Source organism: Pundamilia nyererei, unplaced genomic scaffold (genome assembly GCF_000239375.1).
Source record: "Pundamilia nyererei isolate P.nyererei 1_Seehausen unplaced genomic scaffold, PunNye1.0 scaffold00113, whole genome shotgun sequence".
Taxonomy (NCBI): Eukaryota; Metazoa; Chordata; class Actinopteri; order Cichliformes; family Cichlidae; genus Pundamilia; species Pundamilia nyererei.
Window position 1 is genome coordinate 1,029,077 of NW_005187514.1, and position 26,252 is coordinate 1,055,328.

Genomic DNA, 26,252 nt, shown 5'->3' on the forward strand with positions numbered 1-26,252 from the left:
TTTTTTAATGAGGCTTTTTTTCGTGCTTTATTAAGCCTGTCATTAGCTGCTTTAATGTTCCTCTTTTCCCTAAAGGAAGAATCAACATGAACCTTTAGTAGGAAAATCTAATGGCCATCCTTCAATATTTTCAAGGCTGTTTTTTATAGCTGCAGTGAAAGAATGCTCAAGAAAAGATGGGAACTTTACAAGATAACGCTAGAGTTGTCTGACACACACACACACACGGGGTGGAGAGTGAGATTAACTTAATCTGGAAGGGTGTATTTGTGATCGTGGTGGGTGGGCTCGTGTAAATAATGGCACAGATTTCCACACAAAAAGAAAAGAAAAATCTGAGCCTGATCCTGTATGTCAACAACAATCAGGACAGTCCTTTCTGCTGAAACAGACACGACGATGGACAAGACTGACAGCAACCACATGTGTCATTAAACTCAGCACCGGAGAGCCCAACAACACAGCACTGCAATGAAATACTGATGTTATTTGTTAAAAACACTCACAATTTAAGAGTAAAACCTAAATCTCAGCACAGCACACAACAAAGAGCAGCAAGCTTTGCAGCCGTGCTTGCCTACGATGGAAAAGATTCATGCGTGGATGCTGTGCATAACTTGAAAAATGTTTTGGGGGTTTGGGGTTGTTTTTGTTTTGTTTGTTTTTTAATGATCCACATTTGTTGAGGACGTGAAAAATCTCGTCGGATAACTGCAGCAGTGCAGCACCGGTTGATGGCTGCTGAATCAAAACACAGAGATGTAAACAGTGAACAGGTGGTCATTTGTTTAGCATGTAGAAACGCCAAAGCAGACTTAACGTGACACCTGCGGTTTGCCTGGAATTGCCGCAGATTTGCCTTCAACATTCACACGAACTTAACGCTGTTTTTGAGGGAAAGAAAGACGCGATTGCTTCGCAGTTTTCTGTCAGGCTAGCCTGCTCCATCCCCAGATGCTAAGTTAGCTATAGCCCCCAAAAGCAATCATCTCTCACCACTTCACACGGTGCTCCCACACTCCGCACTGCGCTCGCATAATACTGCTAAGCTCCACGGTCAAGATGAACGGTGACGAGCCCCGAAAGGAGAGACACGGGCTTAGGAAAAACGGCCACTAAATCGCCGTTCTGCTCTTCCAAAACAGTAGCAGCTCTGGTTGTACCTCTGCTGCTGCTGCTGTTGCTCTTGAGGACAGCACTTCCGCACCGAGAGGACAGCGAGAAGGAAGCCGACGAGGGCGAGTCGTAATTCGCCATCAATGAAAATCCTGTTCCCAGGATTTTGGGAATAGAGAAGAACCAAACACTGGATTGATTTTTTTCAATGATAGCTAAATGAAGCTTTGAAAACTGACTTAGAAAACACAGGGTCTAAATATTAAGCTATTGTCTCCTAATGCATACAAATGTGGAATTATAATAGAGTATGGGAATCATTTTGTATCGTGTTTAGATTGTGGAGGTATCGCCACAAGATCATTTAAATTAAAAACAAACTTTTAATTTATTAACCATAGGAAAACTGGACAACCGCCCCAAAACAATCTACTGACAGTGGTTGCTACAGAAAACACTACCTACCTTATAAATTTCTAGTCTTAACACCTTTATTCTTGCAGTTACTTTATTTACTGGTCTTCCTCTTCCCTGACAGCTACACATTTAGCACCTTTTGTCCAGTATATCCACTACCGCTCCTCTTCAAATGTCCAAACCACCTCAGCCTTGCCTCTCTAAATCATCAAGCACTGGATATGAGCAGGTGCACTAATTTCTAATCCTGTCCATTCTGGTCACTCCCAACAAATAATCAGATTTTATTCGTGAACATAATAGTTGTGTCTACACACGCTGTATATTATGCGAATTTAAAATAATGAATCCAACATAAAACAAGCATAAAATATACACATACTGCCAAAATAAGTTAATCAGAATGAACTCATTGTTTGTATCTTAAACGTTTCATGCATTAAACACTTCAAGTCTAGACCACCAAGCAGTATTAGACTAAAGTATGAAATGTAAAACTTAAAAGTCACAAATAGGATAAAATGTATAGTTGTATGTAACTTAACTGGGTTTTCTGCAGTAACTACAGTACATTGCAGCCAACTTGGTCTTGCGAGGAGCTAAAAAAAACACTTTGGGCAGAGAGAATCAGGGCATAAAATTATAATTTATAAACATAACACAAGATGAGAGACTGTTAACGACAATATACATAGCACATGTAATTTTCTACAGTACTACCGAACTGTACAGTACGTCTACTCTATATATATTTAATATACACAGAGAGAGATATAATAATCTGGATGTAAAGTTCAAACTGTATTTCATTGTAAATTCCCATGGCAATGTTCTTCTTCTTCTTCTTAAATGTTATTGGCGGTTGGCAAACAACTGATTGGTGCATTACCGCCACCACTAGTATGGAGTGTGGACTGAAATGACGCCCCCACCCCCACCCCCAAAACAAACAAACAATCAAACAAACAAAAAACCTCAAAGCCTTTCAAACACTCTTCCCGCTTTAAAAAACCGAAATAAAGCCTGTTAACTCCTACTTCCAGAACCAGATCCAGTTTCATATTCATATTAATGAGGTTTTGGTTTAATTGTCTCCTCTCCACCTGATATTTCAGACAGTGCAATATCACATGCTCTATAGTTTCTGTTTCTCCACAGAAGGCACATTTCCCCGTATTATGTTTCCCAATCAAGAATAATGTAGCATTTAACCCAGTATGTCCAAATCTCAATCTCTATGACCATCTCCTCTCTCCTGCTCCTTCCAGTGGTGCTCATTTCTCCTACCCCCCTTTGTATTGTATACAACCATCGTCCTCTCCTTTCCTCCTCCCACTGCTTTTGCCAACTACTCCTCATTTCTTGCCTTATGATACTTTTCACTTCAGCTTGACCAAAACTAACAGCCATGTCAACTGTCCCATGTCTTGTGGCTTCCTTCGCCGCTCTGTCTGCCATTTCATTCCCCATTATTCCATAATGGGCTGGAATCCATAGAAACACAACTGTAAGACCCATCATGTTTATTCTGAAAAGTGTTTGCGGAATTTCTGCTAGAGTATCTGCTCTCGCATCTGAGTGACTACACTGTAAACAATAGCTTTTAATGGCCTCATATCCATGGCAATGTTGTTCACTGAGCTGAAATAGGCTATATATAAATAAATGTTGCCTAACTGTTATTGTGAAGTCACAGCGCGCGCGCACTGACGCACTGACGCACCGGTCAGTTTCTGTTTTGTATTGCCTTATTTATACAACTAAATCCGGAGATTAAGATAATATTAACCAATGTTTAACCAATGAATATGTGTTCGCCGTCTCTCTTCGTTCTCCTAGAGAGAGAGAGAGAGAGAGAGAGAGAGAGCGCATATGGGCGTGAATTTTCCAGGCACCAGCTCCTCCAGGCTGAATTGCAACTCCCAAAATAGCAGCACTGCGAATTCTGGATCCTCTGAGAAAAAAAAATGGCTGAAGTAGTTTCACCAATAACTCGACAAGTAACTAAAGGAAGCCAGGAAAATGTGACCTGTTTTGTGGATATTAATCTCAGAGACGTCGAAGACTGTTTAATTTACGACCGGCATGGAGTTTCTATTCCGTTCAAGACCCTATACCAAGACAGGAAATCGGTCATAATTTTTGTGCGGGTAGGGAAAACTTCATTTGGCTTAACTTTGCTGATGAGTTATGGGTTCGCATAGGCACCCTACCTTAAGTTGCGTTTTTAACTGGGTCTTGATAGGCTTCAAAGTAGGTGAGCCTAAGTGTAGCTGACCAGATGCTCCAAGAATTTCCTGTGGTGTGTTGGAAATGGACGAATGAAGAGATCGTTCTTCATAGGTGAAGACAGAGGGATAAATTTTATGGCGCAAGATGTGAATTTTTAAATGCAGTGATCTCTCTCATCACTACAGACTTTTAACATGTTATGTAATATGTGTCCCTGCAGAATTTCTTGTGCTACAGCTGTAAAGAGTATGTTGATGATTTGGGAAAAATACCCAGAGAAGTACTGGAGGTAAGTTCTGTTTAGTAAGGACCATTGCACTAGAGGCTGTCAAAACAAAGAGCACAGCTGCAACACTGGCAACAAAGGTGCTCAGTTGTAGCAATAGGAGGTCTGATGAGTATTAACATAAATAATTGATCATGACAAATCCAAAATTCCATGTGTGTTCTTGCAGGATGCTGAAATTAGACTGGTCGTGATAGGTCAGTCCGCTTATCATCACATAAAGGTAATTATTTTGTTATATATACACCCACTGGACACTTGTTCAGCTGCTTGTTAAAGCAAATATCTGATCAGCCAACCACATGGCAGCAACTCAGTGCATTTATGCATGCAGACATGGTCAAAACAACTCGCTGAAGTTTTGAAGAAAGGTGATTTAATTGAGTCTGGTTTTGACATGTGGCCACTCTATTGGAATTCTGCCACAGTGCCATCTCTAAGGTTTACAGAGAATGGTCGAGGAAAAAAAAGGGGAAAATATCCACTGAGCACCAGTTGTCTGTGTGAAAAGTAAGAGGAGAATGTCCAGACTGCTTCGAGCTGATAAGAAGGCACGAGTAACTGAAATAACCACTTGTTACAACCAAAATATGCAAAAGACCACACCTAGAGCCACTCCTGTCAGCTAAGTACAGGAAACTGAGGCTGCAGCTTGCACAGGCTCAACAAAATCGGGCAATAGAGGTTTGAAAAAAAGCATTCTGGTCTCATGAGTCTCCAATTCTACTTCTACATTCAGATGATAGGATCTGAAGTAAAAAAAAGAATGAAAGTGTGGATTGATTCTGAACTGTTCAGGCTGCTGGTGGTATAATGGTGGAGGGCATATTTTCTTGGTACACCTTGGGCCACTTGGAACCAATTGAGTGTGATTTTAAACTCCGCAGCCTTCCTGAGTATTGATCTTGACCACGTCCATCCCTTTCTGACTACAGTATTCGCATCTTCTGATGGCTATTTCCAGCAGGATTCCACATCAAAAAGCTCAGATAATCAAAACTAGTTCAAGGAACAAGAGAAAGAATTCACTATTCACTATAGAAGAATTTCCACTACTGCAATCCAGTAGAACCTCTTTGGCATGATGGATGTGCAGCCATCAAAGCTGCACCAACTGTGTGATGCTATCAATTCAATATGAACCAAAATCTCTGTTGAATGTATGCCACAAAGAATTAAGGTCTAACTTTTGCAAGGTGTACCTATTACAGTGTCTGATGAGTGTATATAAATATCACAGCAGGCACTATAGTTTTCCAGACAAATGTACTCTTTCTTCTTGTTCTGTCATGTAGTCGTTCTGCTTGCTCACGGAGTATCCTTATGAAATATATGTGGACCCAGAGAGGCGCATTTACCAAAAGCTGGGGATGAAGCGAGAGGAGACATTCACAGACTCTGGTATGCAAAAACACTGTTGGAGTGTATAAGTAAGCTTATTTTGAGATGATAATGAAACTTTGTCTTTGTATCTGTGTTTGTGAACTCAGCACAGCCTAGTCCCCATGTGAAGTCTGGTGTTTTTATGGGCCAAATCAAGACTATATGGAGAGCCATGACTAGTCCTGCCTTTGATTTTCAGGGTGACCTACATCAACAAGGTGGAGCCATCATTGCAGGACCTGGTAAGTTGGTCTCTCTCTATATATAATGTCACGTGTTAATGTTGCCACTGCATTATATCTTATATCTTTTTTCTTCACACTCACTGTTTTCTCCCTCTCTGCAGGCTCCAAAGTCCATTTTTCCCATCTTGACATGAACCGCCTGGACCACATGCCCATCAACTGGCTCCTTCAGCTTGCAGGAGCTCAGAAAACGATTGAGTTCAGCGATAAGCCGAAAATCATTCACATCTAGTTAGGTGCCTGCCTGAAAGTTTCATCCCACGTCACTGCTGTAATCACACATGGAGTGTATATACAATCAGCTTCAAACTCTAAGACAACTAAATGAGTTTATGTTGCTTCTGTTGTGCATTTGAACTCAACTTGATTGACAAATAGTACATTACAATGACTTTATCAGCTTAACACACACCTCTCTCCTCTTCCCTCAACTGTCTTGGCTTTAATAACATCACTCAAACTGAAAGTGCATGCGGCAAGTTTGTGCAAAAACCGATAAGGCATGTTTTCCTGGCATGATCTGAAAGTGTTCCAAATATCTTTTTGAGAAATCAGTGAATGCTTGGCCTTTGCAGTGTCCCCTTTAAATGTTTAGCAGGGCTGAGGTCCAATGACTGTGGAGGAAAAAGTCAATGTCAGCCAACACTCTTTTTTGTAGTCTTATATAGTTTTCAAGAAGTTCTTGCAAAACTTTGACAAATAAGACAACACGTCTAATTTGTCATTCTCTTTGTCCAACTCTATAGACAACCCTCCCAGAACTGAATATTTATGTTCTGTTTGTCTTCTTAAATACACCATTATGTTACAGACAGAAATCTGTAACTTGGATTCATCATTACATTGATTTTTTCCCCCAGTGGTCTACTGTTAAGTTACATTACTGTTGAGGATAGACAAATTGCAGCAAGAAGAGTTTTATCCGTAACAAATATTTCAGTCCCAGCATTCCCAAGTATGTTATTTATTTCAAGGCTAGACACTGACTTGACCAAATTACCAAAAACCTGGGAGAGGTTAGAATCACTGGCCTTGCAAATAGTACAGTTTCATTAAAAAAAATGCACTACTGGCATTGTCCAGTGTCTCCAATCACATGTCAAGAGCTGATGATGGTTGTTCTTGATGCAGGAGGATTTTCTCTGTTTTCAGTCTGTGGTCTGAAACAGCAGTAAACCCTTATATTCCAGTGTGTTTTGTGGTATAATTATGTGCCTGTTTTGTAGTGATAAGACTGAATAGCAGCTGTTGCACTGATTTTACTACCTTGTCACATTCCCATTGCAATCTGCAAAGTTTATTATATTGTAAATAAAGACATTTTTTTGTTATTTATTGGCTGCCATATATGCTCTACAGTGCAAGGCCAGAGCACGGTTGCATTCAAATAGGAAAAACTCTGGCATCAAGGACTACATTTCCAATATGTTATCTATTGGTACAGCACCAGCTGCTGCAGCTGAACGGTGAAGGGTGGGCACTGGACATCTAATCCCGATACGTCACTTGCAGGGGATTCAGAAAGCAGAAACCTGCCCCTGTTCACAGACGTCACCACCAGAGAGGTTGGAACGGGTAACTGGAAGCACGCAGACACAGGCAGACCATCGGGGGCGAGACATGACATATTAGCGCGTCGACAACACGAGGACAAGCCGCCGCACTGTGAAGCGCAGGGGTGTCTGTCGCTGCTGCACGGGAATGTCCAGCAGCCCTGAGGAGAAAAAATGAAGCGCAAGAGCGAAAGGAGGCGAGCCGAGTCGAGGAAAAAGCGCTGTGCAGCTCACAGCAGCTCAGAGGCGGAGCCAAACTCTGATATTTACATTGAGATAACAGGTAAGGGGGTCTGCAGAATGCACCCGATCAACTTTGCGCACAGTTGGCAAATACACGAAAGCGCGCACTGCAGGCGAAACCCCCCCCCCCAAAAAAATGTCGTGCACTGACCATTGTGTGTGAACGTCTTTGATTTTTTTCCCTGCTTTTGTCCTCTCATGGCGACACCGTCTGTCCCTTTAATGTTATTACAGCGGGTTTTGCCTCGATTTACCTTAGCTCCGTGCACATGAAACCTCCAACAATGAGCCGTTTTACTCGGGTATTTAATTTCAGAGCAGGGAATTGCGGCAGAGCTGCACCTTTTTGTTTTATGAAGTCGGTGTGAGGTGCGAGTGCATACTTAGAGGTGGTTTGCTGTATCAATGTCATAAATATCACAGTCAACCCACTGTCAGTTCCATTTATGTTTGATTTTCATATCTTTATGGCGTTTCCTGGTTCCCACATCCTCGGTGAGCTGAAAGAGGGGAGGTTCGTCGAAGTAGAAATCACAAATCTGACTGGCTAAGAGATCGTCCTAGCAACCGCTTGGGCAACGATCCCAGGGCCTATCATGTGTCTAATATCAAGAACTTTAAACTGAACTAGGCGGGGCAGAGCCTGACGTACGCGTTTGTCCACCAATCACGTAGTCCTCTGCATCTCTTGCAGCCAATAGCGTCCCGAGAACCGCCTCAGGGGAGGGGTCGCGCAGAGCTCATTTTTAGCAGAGTACGCACTTAGACACGAAACTCTCCGTCCTTCCCTCTTCGGCAAGTGACTTTCTCCACTTTAAAAGACTAAAGAAACCTTCCTTATCCCTTTTAAATTTACATTTTGCCACTTTAAACTTAACTATTCGCGTTTTATTTTATTTTTTTTACCTAGCATGCGAAAGTCTCAGTGAAGAAAGTCACCCCGTGTGTTTCTGTATAAAAACGTCATGTTCAAAACAGTTTGCAAGATGACCGCGGACGATGTTTCGTCAGTGTGCATTGAGTTCATCAAAGGTAAGTCGCGAGAAAAAATACTTTTAAGAAGTATTAGACGAAGAGAGTTTTTTTTAATAATCAGCAGCATGCATGTGTTTACATGACAAAAAACAAGTAACTGCCTTTATTTTAATGTTGTCCCCTCCCTCTTCCCCTGTCGTGTTCCTCCAGATCAACTGTATTTTGCCATACTTCAGCAAAAGATCAAGAGCACAGCTGAAAGACACTGTTTCTGCATCGATGAAGAACTGGCATACGAGAAGTGAGTAGTCATACTCACCACTTACTTGGATTACTAGTTTCTATATCGTGTGCGTCCCCTTGCCCCTTTTTTTCTTTCTTTCTCTCCTTTTGGTCTGAGTGCCATAAAATAGGCACACCTCATGTTATCAAATGCTGATCTTTAACAGTAGGGTTTGTGTGAGTAGATGTGTACATAACTTGCCCCTTACTGTGATGTTACGCAATGTCATGGTGCATTGCAAAAGATATTCAACTTCAAAGCCAGTGGAAGAGGTTCCACTACTTGCTACCTTAGCAACATCAGGGCTTTTAAAGGATGGCTCACTAGGACAGGATGGGACAGGACTGACCTTTTAAAGTTTATGCTAGTGTTACAAAAAGACCTGGTGTTTGCAGCTTTTTGTCCTGTTCTGATTGACCCATGATGTTTCTAAATATAGCCTTTACTCTGTCAGTGTTTTTACAGCGTGAATCTTGGGTAGCCGATTCTGTCTAGTGAAACTTCCCTAGAGATGATAGCTGGCTGCATAAATAGCCACTGACACACTCTTTGTTCTCTGCTTTCTCTCTCTCCCTCTCTTAGCTTCTATGCGGACTTTGGTCCCCTTAACCTGGCCATGTTTTATCGCTTCTGCTGCAAGCTGACAAAGAAGCTCAAGGTAAAGTAAACTGATGCTCTTAATTTGCAGTTCCTGTAAGGGGGGGGGGGGGGGGGGGTTTCAATCAATAGCTTTTTATACCTACAGTAGGTAAACAAAGTAAAGTAGTGTTTGGGCTTTTATGTAATACAGTCAGCTGTCTTATTGTTTAATCTATGTACCTAATAGTGCAAACATGTTTGCGTTATTGCTTTGTGCTGAGACAGTTTACATTTGCATGTGAGCTTGAAAAGATGCTGATCACAGACTGGGGCAGCTGAGCTCCTGTGCATGATTGATTTATTGATTGATTGTCCAGCCTTTTCAATTTAAGATATCTTTGCTTGTTGATCCTTGGTAGACCTAATGAATAACTTTTCAGTTATACAGGTAATCATTTTTTTTTGTCACTCAAATAAATAAAGAATCACCTGTAATTTCATGTTGTTAATGTATTTGTGCAGTCCATTACACTCTCAAGGAAGAAGATCATATTTTATACATGTGGAGATCAGAAGAAGCAAGCCAATGCTGCCTATCTAATAGGCTCATATGCAGTAAGTTGTTTGCAAACATGTGTATTACAAATAACTTATGGACTTGTGCTGTGCCTAATGTAACAAAAATTATATTAGCATGTAATACATATGGCATTTGCTGATTGCACATTTGTATTTATAGGTAATGCATCTAAATATGTTGCCAGAGGAGGCCTACAGTCTGCTGGTGTCAAGAAATTCATCATATATTCCATTCAGGTAACAGTTTGCCAACACAATTTTTACTCAGACTAATTTAATAATAACAGTTTTAACTGCCATTCGCATTTTAATTTGATTTTCAAGTGTCTCTGACTGAAAGTATAAGTTTCTGGTTTCATTTCTGGTTTCAGCCTCTCTTCATTAATCAAGGAGACTGTTAAGTGATAAGAGGAGCTGGGTGGGAGGGTTAAACTATACTGATTAAAGGAAAATGATAATAGATTAATTGCTATTCTAGTTATTGTTTTTTCTTAAAGGGGACCTATTAAGCTAAATTTCCAGTTCCAGGTTTCTCTTACTGGACTTTACTAGAGTTTCTCTGCACCATTCACAAATTAAAATAACACTTAGTTATAAATAGCGGACATTGGTGCAAGCTTGTAAAAAAATTTAGCTCATTTTAGCTCCGCCTTTGAGCTAAATTTCTTCTGATTGGCTTACCTCAAAAGCATGTTATCATATCATTATAACTATCCAAAAAGAAGTAAAACATATTGGAAACCAAGGTTATAGAGCAGTCAGAAGCTTAAATTCACATAGGTTTCCTGCAGACATTGTTTAATATAAGCATCCACCATTGTAACAACATGTGTTTAACAGAAAATTTGAAATCATAATAGGTCCACTTTAACATACCTCAATGAAATTGCACAGCAAATTAAATATTGGAGCACTGTTTAGCCCCGACTACAACACAAGATTAAAGCACAATGCTACTGTGGCTCATCAGAATTATGACAGGGACCTTTAAGAGGAGGGGTCACACATGCTTTTTGAGAGAGAAAGAGAGAAAGAGTTCAGAATAAGAAGAAGTGATATCATATTCAGTGTTTAAATGAATATGAAATCCCATGTATGTTGTGCAGAACCTTAAATATGTTTTATATTTTACAGAGATGCTTCATTTGGAACCTGCATGTACAATCTGAACATCCTAGACTGTCTTCGTGGTGTGCACAAAGTATGTCATTTAAAGAATGAATTCCTTTTCTTTTTTTGTATTAACACACCCTAACAAAATGACTTTCAATTCAACGCTCTGCTAGGCTTTGCATTATGGCTGGCTCGACTTCTCTAACTTTGATGTGGAAGAATATGAGCACTATGAGAGAGCAGAAAATGGAGACTTGAATTGGATCATTCCAGGAAAGTTCCTTGCATTCAGTGGGCCGCATCCAAAAAGCAAAATAGAGAATGGTAATTAAAGTACATTACAGGACTATGTCTCACCACATTTTAACACATCCTGAACTCACAAGAATGTTTTCCTTTCTTATTTTAGGGTACCCTTTGCACGCTCCTGAGGCCTACATCCCATACTTCAGGAAGCACAACATCACTACGATCATCAGACTCAACAAGAAGATGTATGATGCCCGACGTTTTACAGACTCTGGGTTTGAACATCAGGACCTCTTCTTTGTAGATGGAAGCACACCGAATGATTCTATTGTTAGGACGTTTCTCAACATCTGTGAGAACGCTGAAGGAGCCATTGCAGTCCACTGTAAAGGTAGGTTTTTTTTGGTGCAAGACGTACTTGTAGCTACATAAACCTTGCTCGGTTTCCTGTTTACGGCACAATTTCAATGCACACTACTTTTCTTTTGTTTTAGCTGGGCTAGGAAGGACTGGTACTCTGATTGCCTGCTATATGATGAAACATTACCGCCTAACTGCAGCAGAGGCCATCGCTTGGATACGGATCTGCCGACCAGGGTCCATCATTGGACCTCAGCAGAACTTTGTTGAAGAGTAAGTGTTCACTAGAGCAAGACTTTCAAAATGTCACATTTAAAAAAATCTTTAAATACTTTCAAAGTATTTTGTATTGATACATATCTGAGATTAAACTAGATAAATTAACCACAGTTTAAGTTTTATAGCTGTGGTTTGAAACAACACTGTTTCAGGCAACAAATTATTAGATGATGAAAAATCTTAAAGTCATGTGATTTTTGATTTGGCAAGAAAATCATTGTGTGGTTTGTGTATCAGGAAGCAGAACAGTCTGTGGGCAGAAGGAGATGTTTTCCGCGAGAAGATGCTGAATGAACGTGAGAATGGTAAGATGGCTGTAACCAGGATCCTATCTGGAGTGGATGACATAACCATCAATGGGAGCAACAAGAACAGAGGATCCAAGAAAGAAGAGATGGAAATGGTGAGTTTGAAACTAAAGTCTTAAGTCTTTCATTCTAATTATTCATTCTGCTCATTGTTTTTCTCTTTTTTTTGCAGTACAATGATGAAGAGGAGAGAAATGGCCTAACACAGGGTGATAAGTTACGAGCTCTTAAGAGCAAGAGGCAGGCCAGATCATCTTCGGGTTCACTATCGTAAGTATCCAGGCAGCCTGCAAGCCTCATCATGCATCACACCAGTGTGCTGTAGTACAGTAAAATGAGCGAATCAGTCCCTTGGATCATTACATGTATACAGTAGTGTTTTTCAAAGCATAAAAAAGATGACCAGGAAGTGATCATGTAGGATTTCTTTGGTTACATTTATCATTTCGTTGGGTAAGCTTTCTGTCTTCCTCAGTAACTTCTTCCAGGTAGTCCGCTTTGGGAGTCGGGTTTGAGGATTTGGCAGGGCTGCCCTCATTTAACCATGCCATACAATTTCATCCTAATACTGTACTTTAAACCATTTGGAATATCTGCATTATTTTAATAACCATGTTTCTTTTTTCAAATTTCATCTCATACGGATAGAGTATAATAAAGTCATCCTATTACCATGTGTAATCAGTGAGGATAAACAATAAGATGAGAAAGTGGTAGCCCAGATACTTAGGCTCAAAGTGACACAGTTGTTTGCAGGGTTGGATTTTAGTTATCTGATATACACTTTTCCAGGAAAAACTGTTTTGTGGGTTGAATTTAGAAAGGCATGAACAATGTGGAAGCTAAAGATGATAGCTCTATGAAAATCTTTTGCTAAAGTGCTGATGGTGTGTAAGCTGTGTTCTTTGGTCAGAAGCTTAAAAAAGTTCAGTTTGGACAAAAGCATATGTAAGCCAAGTCAATATAAAGCTTATCTGTCACTAGGTTATCATGAAATCAGTGTAACTAGGTCACTCATTCAAGTCAACAGAAAGCTTTTCTATAGATAAACTTTGTAGCTGAGACAACAAATATTGATTAGCTTTTCTAATTCTTTGAAAAAAGAAGGAAAAAAAAAAAGAAACGATCAGCCGTATTTGGACAACTATGACGTGAGCTTCCCGCTCTATGCCAGTGGGGGGTGCTAAAGTGCAAAACCTAACCCTCTACTGAACAACAACGTCATTAAAAGATTATTAAAATTTCCTCTATTGTTGTTTTTCTGCCCAAGTCCACATCATTTGTGTCCATATAATTCAAAGCTGTGGAAGGTTGGTCAGTATGGCAGAGTATGGTTGACCGGCCTCTGCCAATGTACCCATATGGCTTTGGCTTTTGTTGTCCCATGTCAGGCAGGTGGTAGTGTTCTGCTGCAGCCTCATGGGCACGGTGTGGCCGATGTGTTGCCTGCCGTTCAAAAGATAGCAGAGAGAGGCAGAGAAAGAGTTGGGGAGAGGAAAAAAAGAGAGAGAATGTGAGGTTTTGTACGTTGGAGGTAAGTGCACGTCAGTTCCTTTCTAGCCGACATCCTCTTCCTGTTTAAAAAAATATATATTGGTAAGCCAGCGAATGGTGTGACAGATTTGAAGTTGTCCTTTTTTTTTTTTCTCTCTCTCTTCCTTTTCTTTTCTTTTGATGACTGGTGTGAAGAGGTTATGCACTTAGTGGATGCATTACATTTACACGCCTTTCATTATCTGCCTCATGGACACACCGAGCTGTTCTGCTTTGATATCAAGGCATATCTGTGGTATCCTCTGAGTCACAATAAAAGCTCTCAAGTTAACAGCACCAATTTTTCAACCAATCACGGTTTTAAATAAGATCGGGATTAGTTGAATTCAATGTTTTATTGCTTGGCTTGCACGACTGACTTGGCTCACATCAAGATAAAGTCTGAATCAGGGAAGCTTTGACCTTGTTCTCATCTGCAGTACGTAATTCCTCATTGCTTGGTAAAGTAGTGAATTTGCCAGCTGATTCATTAATGTTTAGGTGTAAATTGGCAGTAGTTCTTTGGTACTGGACTAAGCTATGATTTCGAGTGTTTTGTGAGTTTAATTAGTGTCTTTAAATTCTGTTATTTGGATAGTAAAATCCTCCAGATCCTCGTTATCATATAAAGCATTAGAAAAACATTGTGGGCTAGGGGCTATGGGCTAGGTAGTTGCACGAAAACAGAGAGTTGAGGCTGAAGGGAGATTTGCTTGCACTACAGGCTATATGCTGCTGCAGGGAATGCATTGCTACACATCTAATGCTCCATTTCCAGCTGAGCATCACCATCTGGCTCCACTGTTTGGTTTATTATGCAACACCAATATGCATGTTAAACTCCAGGGACGATTAGAACGATGACTGTCAGAACTTCTTCACTTTTCTGCCTCTTCACGCATGGCAACAGGCATGAAACCCTTGGACATGCACGCATGCACATGCCTCTGTGTTTGTGTCTAACATGTACTTAATGCTGGGCTGGGATCATTGTCAGTTGCCTGTTGTTTTTCCATTGCTCTTGTGACTGGATCAGTGTATGCATACCATCTGAGCTTTGTTTACTCTTGCAGGAGTCCATCTCTGTTAGCTTCTATTAAAAGTGTGGGACAGAGTTTAGAAATGGGTGCTTAATTCTTGTAGGATCTGACTATTTTTAGATGTTTCTGTTAAACAGAGCCCATCTCCTTCATTGGCAGGCTTATATCAATCACTACAATTTCAGTACCAGGGATACTGTTATCTATTTAATGTCTGTAAATGCTGCCTGGGGTTCTTTTTTTTCCTAGAATCGTGTTTTATTTTCAAATACTTTTGAGGAGCTTACGATACAAAAAAACTCACTCCTATATTTATTATAAATATGTAGAACTTAAGTAAAATAAAGTTGTTGTTTTTTTCCTCAAGTAAGTTAACCTACTTTAAACTTCCTACATTAGTTGGGTTCTTTATGGCTGACTGCTTATACAACAGAGCAAGTGATGAACAAAAATATGCTGTTTGGCACTGTTGGATGAAAGGCTCTACAAAAGGTGATTCATCTAATCCAGTCCCAGTGGAAAAGCACAACATCAGAGGCTTTATGTCCTGCCCAGACGTCTCTTGTCTCTCCTTCCTTTTTTCCCCCTTTTTTTCCATTTGCTCTTGTTGTTGGATTTGTCCTCCTTTCAGATGGCTGGTAGCCATGCTGCTCTCCTCCCTGTGTAGCCTTGCCCTGTGGTGGATTGTGTATGGCTTCCCTTCTTCCATCCTGCATTTCTGTATAGACGGGTTAGGATTTCAATGAGTTCTACTGCCCGTCAGCCCCCCCAAAACCTGCCCTGCCCCTCCTTCTGGAGCTCTAACTGAGAATGCTGTAAGTGAGCCCCCAGTCTCTTTTTAATTCCCAACCCGAATCAGAAATTTGTTCAAAATCATCTTACTGTTCCTATATTCTTTCCTTTCTGCAAATACTGTAAAGTCAAAGCTAATGAGCAGAGCCAGTTTTTAAAAATCTAAAACATCAAAGGCTACTGCCTTGACCTTGTCAGCATTTTTTTGTACATGATGATTTGTACCATAAACATTCCCATCACCCCGTCACCTTTACACATCATGCTTTGCTGGTTATTGTGTTGACTTATTCCCAACTGTTAAATTGGCAGACAATTAAGAGCTGCTGATGGAAATGACTAAGACAGATCAAGACTCTCTTTAAGTTTTAGTGCCACCTCCTCGCTTTAACTTAGCTCTACTAATCCTACCTGGCTGCTGAATGCAATAATATTCTGTTCACACGGCTAAAACTGTCACATTAAAAACAAAACATTTTTTCTCATTACCATGCAAACCTTTCCCCTGCTATCCACTCTGAAGTGTAGTTCATTACATATACATATGAAGTTTCACATTTTTTACTGCTATGTTACTTTGTCTTCACAGACAAGAGGAGAATAAGATGCACACCAGATCCTCATCACAGTCCCTGAGGTAAAGTGTACAATGTACACACAAAATGCACACCTACATACACATACTGACATAAAGCAGGGCTTAGACTAATGAATATGTCTCCTCTGCAGCGGAGTCATCTTGCAGGCAAGTTTTCAGAGCTGTAAGACAAGTGTTAGCCCATTGGCTCTATCTGACCAGTCAGACAGCAGGAAAAGGACCAGAACCTCCCTTCCAGCCAATGGAACAGGAGGAAGGTCAGTGGAAGAATTTAAATAACACTTATTTGCCCGAACTGACTTTCCCGGATAGACTTTACATACGTTATACAGTTAAAATTATCCACAAAGGTCAACAATGTTTCAGTTTGGATCATAGACTAGACAGAAAACATTGCTGCAGCTGCAATTTAACATCACCCATAATCTGCAGATAGGACATCATGTATATTCAATATGAAAGTGTTTACCTAGTTGCCCCCTGCTGGCCATTATAAATAATGCATGTTTAAAGCAGTCTGTAGGTTGTATTTTTAACTTCAGTCATTACATGTGAAATTGTACTGTTGTAATAAAAATACATGCTTTGTATTTTAATTCCTCTATGTACCATTGAAACTGAAAAAAACAAAAATAGAGAGGCTATAGCCACTCATGAGTGCTTGCTGAGTACATTAACAGCTTCCCTTTTCTCTACCAGCTCCCTGTGCAACACCAGACTGGTCAGGTCCCTAGGCAACTTGCATGTCGTGGCTGGTGGCAAAGACCCAATGTGTTGTGAACCATGTGACAGCCATAGACAGACAGCCAGTGTCACAACCAACTTAGGCTCTCCCATCAGCTTAAGCATGGGACAGGTCCATCTACAGGCAAGCTTCCTTAGATCTTCACAAGCCAAGTGGAGATTTGGACTGCATTTGCACAGGAGCCAAAAATTGCAATATGCAAAAAGAGATATGATCTTTAGTGCCTGTGCAAATTCAGCAAAAATTCCAGAGGCTTGGAATACACGTCGTTTCACTTCAGTTTTCAAAAAAAAAGGGGTTGTGCCATAATCACATGACGTTCCTAGGCTGGGCTGCATCGCCTACTGAAACAAAACCTGTGGTTCATTCAAAAAATGTTTCTTAAAAAAAAAAACTGTTTCCACCAACAACAGTTAAGATCTTACAGTTTAGGTGAAAGTGGAAGCATTTGAATGCATTTTTTTAATGAAGGAATGGATTAATTATAAACAGGTGAATACTTTCATTGAATTTAATTATTCAGTTAATTTAAGCATTAAGTAAAACAAAATGGTACTGCAGATCCTTTTAGTGTAGAGAAATTTGCATTTTTTTCATCATGACAGAAGGCTAATGAGGTTTACATAGAGAAACTAAACACTATTAATAAATATTGTTTTATGAATTTGATGAAGGTGCAACCCAGCTCAGATTCTTTACTCAGATGAACTAACCTTTATATATAACTGGATATTGTCCAGGTCTAACATGTAGTAAATCTGATGGTGCATATGTACCACTATCAGGATGCCAAATTAAATTCCACTTGGCACAATCCCCCTGCTGCTTCAAACATTTTCCCTGCATGTTCTCTGAGAACAGTTTGTTTGGGAGTATGGCTGGCTATAGCTTCTCTAGACTTTGTGCGCCTCACTTCACTCTGCCTTTGGCCTGTTGTTACCACTCTGTAGCCATGTGTGCATTCTTTTCTTGAGCCAATCTTTAATGTTCACCTCCCTTCTTTTCCTCCTTTTACGTTTCATATATGCAACAGACGTACCGTCTCCAGAGGATGTAAAGCTCGCAGCTCTTTGCAATCCATTAGGTTTTCCAGGCTATGGTATCTACCGCTTCACTTTTCTGTCTTGCATTTACTCTAGTATTGTAATGATTTAACCTTAAATAACTCCATTTTCCCCCCTTCTTCTTTGTAGTCACTCCATACCCAAACCTAGAGCTCCTCTACTGCGGTGAGCCTGTGGATCTGGAAAATCTGATACATTACCTTCTATACAGCTGACGTGGGGGGAAGAGACGTTACAGAAACACCACAAATACTTCATTCAAAATTTTATGATTACAAGCCATTTTATCCATAGGACTCTTTTAAAAAAAATATTTTTTAAACATAGAATCATGAACTGAACTGCTAGTTTTAATCATTGCCTGGTTGTTTCTACTTAACTGAAGCATGCAGTAGCAGCATCAGATCGAATCATTGTATGAATGTGTGGATCCAGGAGATTTCCTCCAAAATGAGCACTGTGCAGAACTTATTCTGATAAGGGTTCATGGTGGGAAGTATTTGATAGAATTGGCCTTTAATTTGTCCCGAGTCCCTGATCTTGGGCTTTGCATTGTGTGTTTGCCATGGACATGGTTAAAAGTCTATTGGCAGTAATTCCATCACAAAATGGTAAATGGCCTGTATTTGTATAGCGCTTTTCTAGTCCCTAAGGACCCCAAAGTGCTTTACACATTCAGTCATCCACCCATTCACACACTGGTGATGGCAAGCTACATTGTAGCCACAGCCACCCTGGGGCGCACTGACAGAGGCTGCCGGACACTGGCGCCACCGGGCCCTCTGACCACCACCAGTAGGCAACGGGTTAAGTGTCTTGCCCAAGGACACAACGACCGAGACTGTCCAAGCCGGGGCTCGAACTCTCAACCTTCCGATTACAAGGCGACATGTGCATTTGTACCTCTATTGAATATCTGATTTGTCTTACTTGTGAAGCTTTTCAGCTCCTGTACTTAAACTGTAAATATGTCAACATTTGATATACTCTGTATTTTGTAAATATTTTGTACTGTTAGATCATCCTATAAATGAGTGGGTGGTCCTAACGGGGCCTGGTCTAACTCACCTTCATAATCCATGGAAGACATTTGCTTGAAGCACATAGAATCATACTTTTTAATAAATGTATACCCAAGTATGTCTCTGGCTTAGTCCTTTCATTACATGTTTTAAGCACAATTATTATGGTTGTTCCCAGATCCTTTTTTAAACCCCCAGACTGGGTGCCCCTTGCTAACAGTTGGAAAGAGAAGCAAGTAGGTGGAGATGCTGTGCTCAGCTGTAAGACCATATTAAGAATATCCTCCATTATACAAAAAGAAGGCTGGGTGTTTAGAGCAGTCTCATGCCTGACTCTTTGGCTCTACTTCCACAATACTGTCCCATGCGAAAGTTATTTGAAGACCTGTCAACCAGCCGACAAGAAAAATGAGTTTAAATCCTCAGTGATGCGTTCAAAACAAAAAGTTAACCTTGCAAAATAATTATTTATTGAACAGTGTATTCCGTGCAATTGAACCCAAAACCTCGAAAACAATAAATGTGTCACATCAGGAGATAAGGTTTTACTCAGTTATCTCCCTGCTGATAGTGCTGGGAAGTCTTCTGGGTCATCTGGGTTAGGTGCCAGATCATCCTCCGCCTAATAGGGAAAAACCACGTCATTCATAAAACAATATGCTAATTGTGCTCTGGGCACACAAATACGAGTACCCCTCTTACCCTTCATAAAGTAAATAAACCTCAAATGCACAATTGTCAATAAAAGCTATATGAAAGGTTGGAGCGTTTCAGCGCTGTCCCAAATACAGACATACCCTCTCCAATATCGGTTTGACACTCTCTGGGCGCCTGCTAGGACAACCACGTGCTCCTCTTCCTCGGCCACCACGAGTGGGACGTCCAAGGCTCCCGAAATTGATGTCCAAGAGGGAGGTGATATCATTCACAGACCTGCGAAGGAAGTTTCCTTCATCTTCCATATTTACCTTGATGGTCTAGAAATTGGAAGCAAACACTAAATATACAGAAGGCAAGAGTACTATTTGAACAGAAAACTAAACTATTTTTTATAGCATTTGCTTTTTTTATGTTAGTAAAAACATCCATAGATATTTTGATTATTACTCAGTCTTTGATTATTCGGCAATAGATATTCTGTCTCGTTGAATTTATTAATGGCTTGCTTTGCTGCACAGTCAAAAAACTACCCGAATATGCACAGGCATGTCAACACATGTTACAGTTCATCTCAAATTAACCTCATTAGCAGCCAAGATGAACTAGCCCCTAAGGAGCCACAACTGAGGGTGCACAAACTTACACAACTGCCAGTGGCCTATGTTGCAGTAATGTTGCATCACACACACGATTTTTAGTTACTCTGAGAAACTGCAGAAATTATTCATAAAAACAAAATGGGGGGAAAAAAAAAAAACAACCCATATACCCTCCAGAGTTCATCTTCCACGCTCACCTCCACATGCTTTGACTCGTGGATGACCTTGGCTTTGGAGGGAATCTTGCCTTCTGCTTTGCGGATATTAAATTCTGCTTTGGGACGACTCATCTCCTGCATGGCCTTCCATTCATCCAGGGTCATCTCCATAGCAACCTGGACTAACATCTCTCCCTCCTCCTCCGTTGCTCTATTTTATCATTTGAAAACAAAGAAATCATCTTCCATTTCTTTTTTTCCTATTCCCACTTCCTGCAAATGACAATTCTCATGTGCGACTGCCAAGTACAGACATCCCAAATTTCCCCATCAATTAAAGCTCGTCACAGAACATTTTATCTAGCACACTGTTGAATGTGTTTTTGTTTTTTGTTTTTTTAAATTGTAGATAATTGTAGATTTTCCTCTATTTTCATTGCACAGATGCTAAACAAGACCACCGTCACTTCTAAATAAGTCACGGTGGTACAGATGTAAATTTAAGAAAGGATATTTGTGCATTTCACTCACTGATTCGGATTGTCTTCCTCTACAGTTATCTGGGACTCCTCAGATTTGATTGGAGATGTCACATCCATGAATTCACTGTACAAAAACGGACATGAACAAACAGAACCTCTATTCTCTGCAAGAATTAAAATGTTGTCATTTTCATGTTTATCAACTACCCACTTACCTTGCAGCTTCTTCAACAGAGCCCCAGTTCCAAGCTCCTCTTCCTCCTCTCTTATCGTCAGGAGGTATACCTCTGCAATTAAGACAAAATGATCATCAGTACACAGTTACGAGACAGAGGAAAATCAGGGACAAGCGGCATTTTTACAAAGACTTACGTTCCATTGTGCCGATCGTATTCCCTCTTGCCCCTCAGAATAAAGTAGTCCGGGTTCCTTGCATTTCCTCCAGCTCTTCCTGCTCTCCTACCTTTGATCCCCCCTTTGCCTCTGAGATCAAAGTCTGAATTATAGGAAGGCCTGCCAAAAAAGAAGATTAAAACTCAGTTTATTCATGTGACAACATCCACATTTCAAACCCAGCTGACAGCAGTATCCTAGGAAAGCTTGTTTATGCCATGAGAGGGGGTGGGGTAGGGGTTTATTGCAATCAGTAAGTCCAAATTTTGGGTTAGCATCTCAACTTAAAATGTAGTTGTTTTCTTAATTTAGAATTCTTTTCTCAGAAGTCTGAATTGGTAAGCTATAACCTGAAATTTAAATTTGGTTGGCAAACAAATGCTTTGTTTTTTCCCCCCGCATAGTTGCAGAAACAAGCTTCCATAGTATAATTAGACATTGTTGGGTGACATTAAATATTAGGAGCACTTTTAATCAACAAAAGCTCCTGTAAGAGTGTATGAAATAATGTTTATATATGTAATCATATGCTGAAACACTAATCAAGACTGGGTATGTCATCTTTTATATGACATCAGTTAAATAAAGATATTTTTATTAAGCATGGAATGCAAACCTAGAAACTGAAAACTCCTGTGGGGGTTCCTCTTGGTTGGCCCTACGCTGCCCAGCAGCAGCTTTCTTCTGGGCTTCTTCTCTGCCCTCCCCACTCTCAGACACAGGTGCAGGACGTGGCAGCTGCCTACGGACTGAAGGGAGAAAGTGAGATGGTAACGTACTGAACTGAGTCATAAAGTAGCAATCACTATTTGGGGAAAACTATGTTTCTGAATGCAATTCTCAGTATCAGACTTATACTCTCAAACCTCACTGAGCTTACATTTACAGGAGGAAAACAACAATTTAACATGCTTTCCTCTTCCCAATCCATTTTTTAGGTTCAGTCCAATAGCTGAATCTATGTACTTAAATGTCCTCTGGAATTATCTATAAAATTAGACAAGCGTCACTTTGACCCAGCTTTCTGCACAGAGGATAGTGGGGATATAACCACCTCTGACAGCATGCACATGTGCACCTCGCTGACCACGCATTTTTACCAGCTGACAAAGCTCAGGCAAACTGGCCACTCTTGGCTGGACTACCCCGTCTGGAAACCCCAGCAGCTGCCAGAATCGTTTGGATTTGTGCAGTGTGTCGCAGTACTTACCTGGAACCGGCTCTTGAACATCCAGGGCCATAGGGAGGCGTCGGTCCTTTTGGGACTCCTTCTGACCAGGTTTTTTCTGCTTTGCTTTCTTCTCCTCCTCTTCCTTCTTCTTCTTTTTCTTCTTCGTCTTTTCTGATTCCACTTCGTTGATCAAGTCGAAAGGATCCGTGTCATCATCCAGAAGATTCCCGAACCTGTTCGCCACAGCACACCCGTAGGCGTCCGGCAGCATGTTAGCCTGTTAATGATGAATAAAAAAAACAGTTTAAATAATTACCTCCTCGAGATGATCAAACAGCTTTCAAGTATCAGACAATAAAGATAAGCACCGTTTTCCAGCTCAGCTAGAACAAAAGAGCTGTGACGGTCGGAACTATGCTGCCCCAGTGAACATCCAACAAATGCCTCCAGCATATTTCGGCACACTTTTAAATAAATGTTTGCACGTGTGGATGCAAGCGACACCACGCCCACGTGCTCTGCATAGGCTTGGCTCAGCTCCTCTGCCAGAGATGGTTCTGTGCTTAGTCAGGCTGGAGGCCTACGAGTCGGAACTGGCACAGGGGCTGAAGTTAAAGGGGCACTAACTCTCAAAAAGCATTCGAAAAACAAAGATAAACATTTAAGACAAATTTACATATGGAAATATTATCCATTTTGTGAGCTTTCATTACAGTTCACTTTAATTAATGAAGCGCATTAACTTCAATAAACGTATAAAATGGTTTTAATCTACAGTTAGCTAACATTAACCGATAATGTTCGGGTAATTATGGACTGTAGCTTAGACCTAGTAACATTAGCATAAATGTCAGATAAAGGTCCTACTTTTTGGGGGAGGGTTGACACTAGTTAGGTAGCTTAGTTGTTGCTTACTTGCTTGTTAACGAGTTGACTCGCACAGCGACGTCTTGTTACTGTGCAAGCAAGTGTTTCCCCTTTCCTTTTGTTGTAGGCCTGTTTGTTATCTACCTGGCAGTGTCTGTTTACCTCCAAGGCAGGTAGGCAGTATTGCCTGTCAGGTCTAACAGTAATTTGATTATTGTAGCCAAACCTCAGGAAGGCCTGGGGTGTACCAAAGTAGCTAACTTAATCAAAGCCAAACAGGAGCATCAATAAACATCCATACCGCAGCCCAACAACCAGGCTGAAGGTTGTGTAACCTCTGAAGAACAGTCAGGATTCTTCAACGATTTTTGTGAAAGCTTCAAATAACATTTACCGAAGTTTTTTTGTTTTGTTTTTGTTTTTCGTTTTCAATCTACTTGATAGATATTTACTTAGAGAAGCCATACTTGTTTTTATTCTTTTATTTTTAGCTTCCTGGATACATAGCTTAGAAGTGTGCCACTATTGTATGTATACTATTGTAAATGTTGCTTATTAGGCCTACCATTAGGTCTGCCATAAAACAGGGTTTTTTTGTAATTCAACTGACATTATAAGAAATAATGTTAATCTTCACATTTTCTTGTATTTTTGCTACATAACTGTCAGCAATTGCCTCTGGCCCAAGTAGCTAGTAATTGCATTTGTTACATTAGTATATAAGTTTTTGTAACTAGTAGCAAATGGTGGCCAATCCACAGCTTTACCAGAAAAAAAACTTTCCCAGGTTATATAGGGATCTACTCCTTGCAGAAACTCCTGTGACTGTTCCCTAAATGTTCACTGACAGTTATCACAAAACTTCACAAAAAAGACTGGAGTTCTGGGTTCTTTAAAGTTGACTTTTAAAGATTGCTCACAATGCAACCTTCAGAACAGACTTGGGGAACATTTGCATAGAGTTACAATGTTTATGAAAGGTTTCTCAAGTCTCCAAAGATTCAATCCATCTGTTTTCCTCCACTTATGCATTTCAGGGTTGCTGGGAGGCTGGAGCCTGTCAGTGCCAGTCTTTTGCAGAGATAACACATAGACACAGTCGATTTAGAATCACACCATGCCTATCTTTGGACTGTAGGAGAAAGCCAGAGAACATGCAAACTACACATGGAAAGGCCCCAGACAGCATTCAAACTCAGGACCTTCTTGCAACAGTGTTAGCCACTGCACTGTGTGAAAACAGTGTATTGCACGCAATGTTCTAGAAAAGTCCATTTGTCATACTTTTGCATAAACAAAATGTTAAGAAAGCATGCCTAGTCCATGCGGCACTAAGCTACACATGAGAATCTGAGCGATATCCCATTATAGCACTATCTCAGTCATTTTTGGCATGCTCCTAGAAGCTGAAAATTTCACACTTCTACCTCACACTTTTCAGCAATCATTGGCAATAAAAAAGGAAATAAGTTAAATCTTATTCATACAGAAAAAAAGGGTGTGGTAGCACCACATAAATTATATTTTATTTATCTATTTCTTATGTAGCTTTCCTTTGGTTATCCACCCTGTAGTGGCTCTATACCCCACCAGGGGGGGCCCTCCTAACAGTTTGCGAACCACGTGCATTAAACTCTCCATATTTGCATGCACCATATGTTCGTAACTTTGCAAATCTATACAAAACCCTCAGCCTTAATGAAATGTCTATACTATTTACTTTTTTTCAGACTGAACTTCATTTTACTTCTTGGATTATTTGATGAACTGAAGCAACACATACTGAGACAATCATATGACATATGTATAATATTATAATGCTCAGATCTCTTTAGTCCAGCTATTAAAATGTATAAAATTCCACCTACCCCCTTTTGCAAGATGAGTAAGTAATTTTATATAATGAAACCTCATTCAGTAGTCATAGCAGAATGAATATACAAGTCTGTGTTGTTAGTGTGCAATGTTTCAGTATTAATGTATAGCAGGAAATGTATGAAAGAGTGTAAATGTTATCAAGTCTAGTAGCAGTTTTTGTTTGAGTATTTGAAAGAAAGAAACTCACACAATATTTAGTAAAACAGATGTGTGACACTCAAATACCGAAAGCTAATAATCAAAAATCCGCATCAGTACATTTAAATTCGGTGTCTGTAGTGTGTATAGTCCGGGATGGCCTGGATGGTGTTCATCCAGCAGTAAATCTGCACTCCCTTTGGCATACTATACTATTTTTAAGACAGTGCCCTGGAGTGTATTTAAACTGTTTTTTACTAGGTAACTGAAACATGGGCGACAAACAGGATGACAGTGAAAGCAGCGCAGGGTCGTCTTCCAACAACTGCCAGGAACGGATGATTGACAGCACACTTTACTACATTTTACTGGAGAAATGAAATCATCTGAAGAACACAGTATCTAGAGATTTAGTAGGGTTTTGGGTTAAACAGATAAACCACTTTAGGTATATTGCATTAATATAATGAAATTTCAAATAACTCTAAGTTTCTGTTTCCATTTCTCGCACACAATAAAGCCTTTGTTCTATTACTTCCGCCCTACAGTGATTACGTAACTTTGGCGCCTCGGAACCACCGTTTTCTTTCCCTTTAAAACGACAAAAACATGTAATAACATAAACAGATTCTTCAGCGCGGGAAAAGAGCCATCTGCTCATCCGCAATATAAAAAAAAATTAACCGCCCTTCGCTCCCATTGGCTAACACGTGGGCCACAATCGCTTTCATTGGCTAGTCTTGATGTCAATCTGCGAGAGCGCGCATCAGGTGTTTAAATCTCATTGGACAAAAGCTTTTCGGCCAATTAGTGTGCACAGAGCCCTTCGCGTCTCCTACTGGTCTGGAGAATGGCTAGGTAGAGCCATATGGCTGCTGCCATTCGCTTCTTTTGACACGTGGGGTTCGACGC

The 26,252-nt window shown here is 40.4% G+C and overlaps 4 protein-coding genes across 13 annotated transcripts in view; 2 read left to right on the forward strand and 2 right to left on the reverse strand.

Moving 5' to 3' along the window:
* Positions 1 to 1,205, reverse strand: part of fbxl17 (F-box and leucine-rich repeat protein 17) — a 217,911-nt gene extending 216,706 nt beyond the window's left edge. For all 3 annotated transcript variants that reach the window (XM_005741722.2, XM_013913073.1, XM_005741725.2), the window contains exon 1: positions 997 to 1,205. The gene's annotated coding sequence lies outside the window, so the exon portion shown is untranslated. The remainder of the gene's footprint in view (positions 1 to 996) is intronic.
* A 2,030-nt stretch (positions 1,206 to 3,235) lies between these two features.
* On the forward strand, positions 3,236 to 6,992 carry prxl2c (peroxiredoxin like 2C). Of its 2 annotated transcripts, XM_005741727.1 has the most exons (6): positions 3,236 to 3,683; positions 3,986 to 4,054; positions 4,221 to 4,274; positions 5,347 to 5,452; positions 5,542 to 5,676; positions 5,781 to 6,992. In XM_005741727.1, the coding sequence occupies exons 1-6, from the start codon at positions 3,501 to 3,503 to the stop codon at positions 5,909 to 5,911; spliced, it is 678 nt and encodes a 225-aa protein (XP_005741784.1). In that variant the 5' UTR covers positions 3,236 to 3,500; the 3' UTR covers positions 5,912 to 6,992. The 2 variants fall into 2 exon arrangements, with proteins under 2 accessions (XP_005741784.1, XP_013768513.1); XM_013913059.1 differs by lacking the exons at positions 3,986 to 4,054; positions 4,221 to 4,274.
* A 177-nt stretch (positions 6,993 to 7,169) lies between these two features.
* Positions 7,170 to 18,473, forward strand: cdc14b (cell division cycle 14B). 7 transcript variants are annotated; one of them, XM_005741728.1, is made up of 16 exons: positions 7,170 to 7,515; positions 8,661 to 8,751; positions 9,316 to 9,391; positions 9,835 to 9,927; positions 10,052 to 10,128; positions 11,026 to 11,092; positions 11,178 to 11,328; positions 11,414 to 11,644; positions 11,748 to 11,886; positions 12,130 to 12,295; positions 12,373 to 12,470; positions 16,155 to 16,202; positions 16,295 to 16,420; positions 16,863 to 17,031; positions 17,942 to 18,007; positions 18,102 to 18,473. In XM_005741728.1, exons 1-15 carry the CDS (start codon positions 7,407 to 7,409, stop codon positions 17,963 to 17,965), a joined length of 1,665 nt encoding a protein of 554 aa, XP_005741785.1. In that variant the 5' UTR covers positions 7,170 to 7,406; the 3' UTR covers positions 17,966 to 18,007; positions 18,102 to 18,473. The 7 variants fall into 7 exon arrangements, 6 of the variants coding, with proteins under 6 accessions (XP_005741785.1, XP_005741786.1, XP_005741789.1 ...); XM_005741730.1 differs by lacking the exon at positions 7,170 to 7,515 and adding an exon at positions 8,215 to 8,507; XM_005741729.2 differs by lacking the exon at positions 17,942 to 18,007.
* Positions 18,474 to 19,441: 968 nt separating this feature from the next.
* Positions 19,442 to 23,025, reverse strand: LOC102202597 (intracellular hyaluronan-binding protein 4). The gene is made up of 9 exons (XM_005741733.1): positions 22,826 to 23,025; positions 22,497 to 22,734; positions 21,903 to 22,035; positions 21,266 to 21,406; positions 21,109 to 21,180; positions 20,943 to 21,017; positions 20,451 to 20,622; positions 19,792 to 19,971; positions 19,442 to 19,616 (listed from the first exon to the last, which is right to left on the reverse strand). The coding sequence occupies exons 2-9, from the start codon at positions 22,726 to 22,728 to the stop codon at positions 19,548 to 19,550; spliced, it is 1,074 nt and encodes a 357-aa protein (XP_005741790.1). The 5' UTR covers positions 22,729 to 22,734; positions 22,826 to 23,025; the 3' UTR covers positions 19,442 to 19,547.
* Positions 23,026 to 26,252: the final 3,227 nt, after the last annotated feature.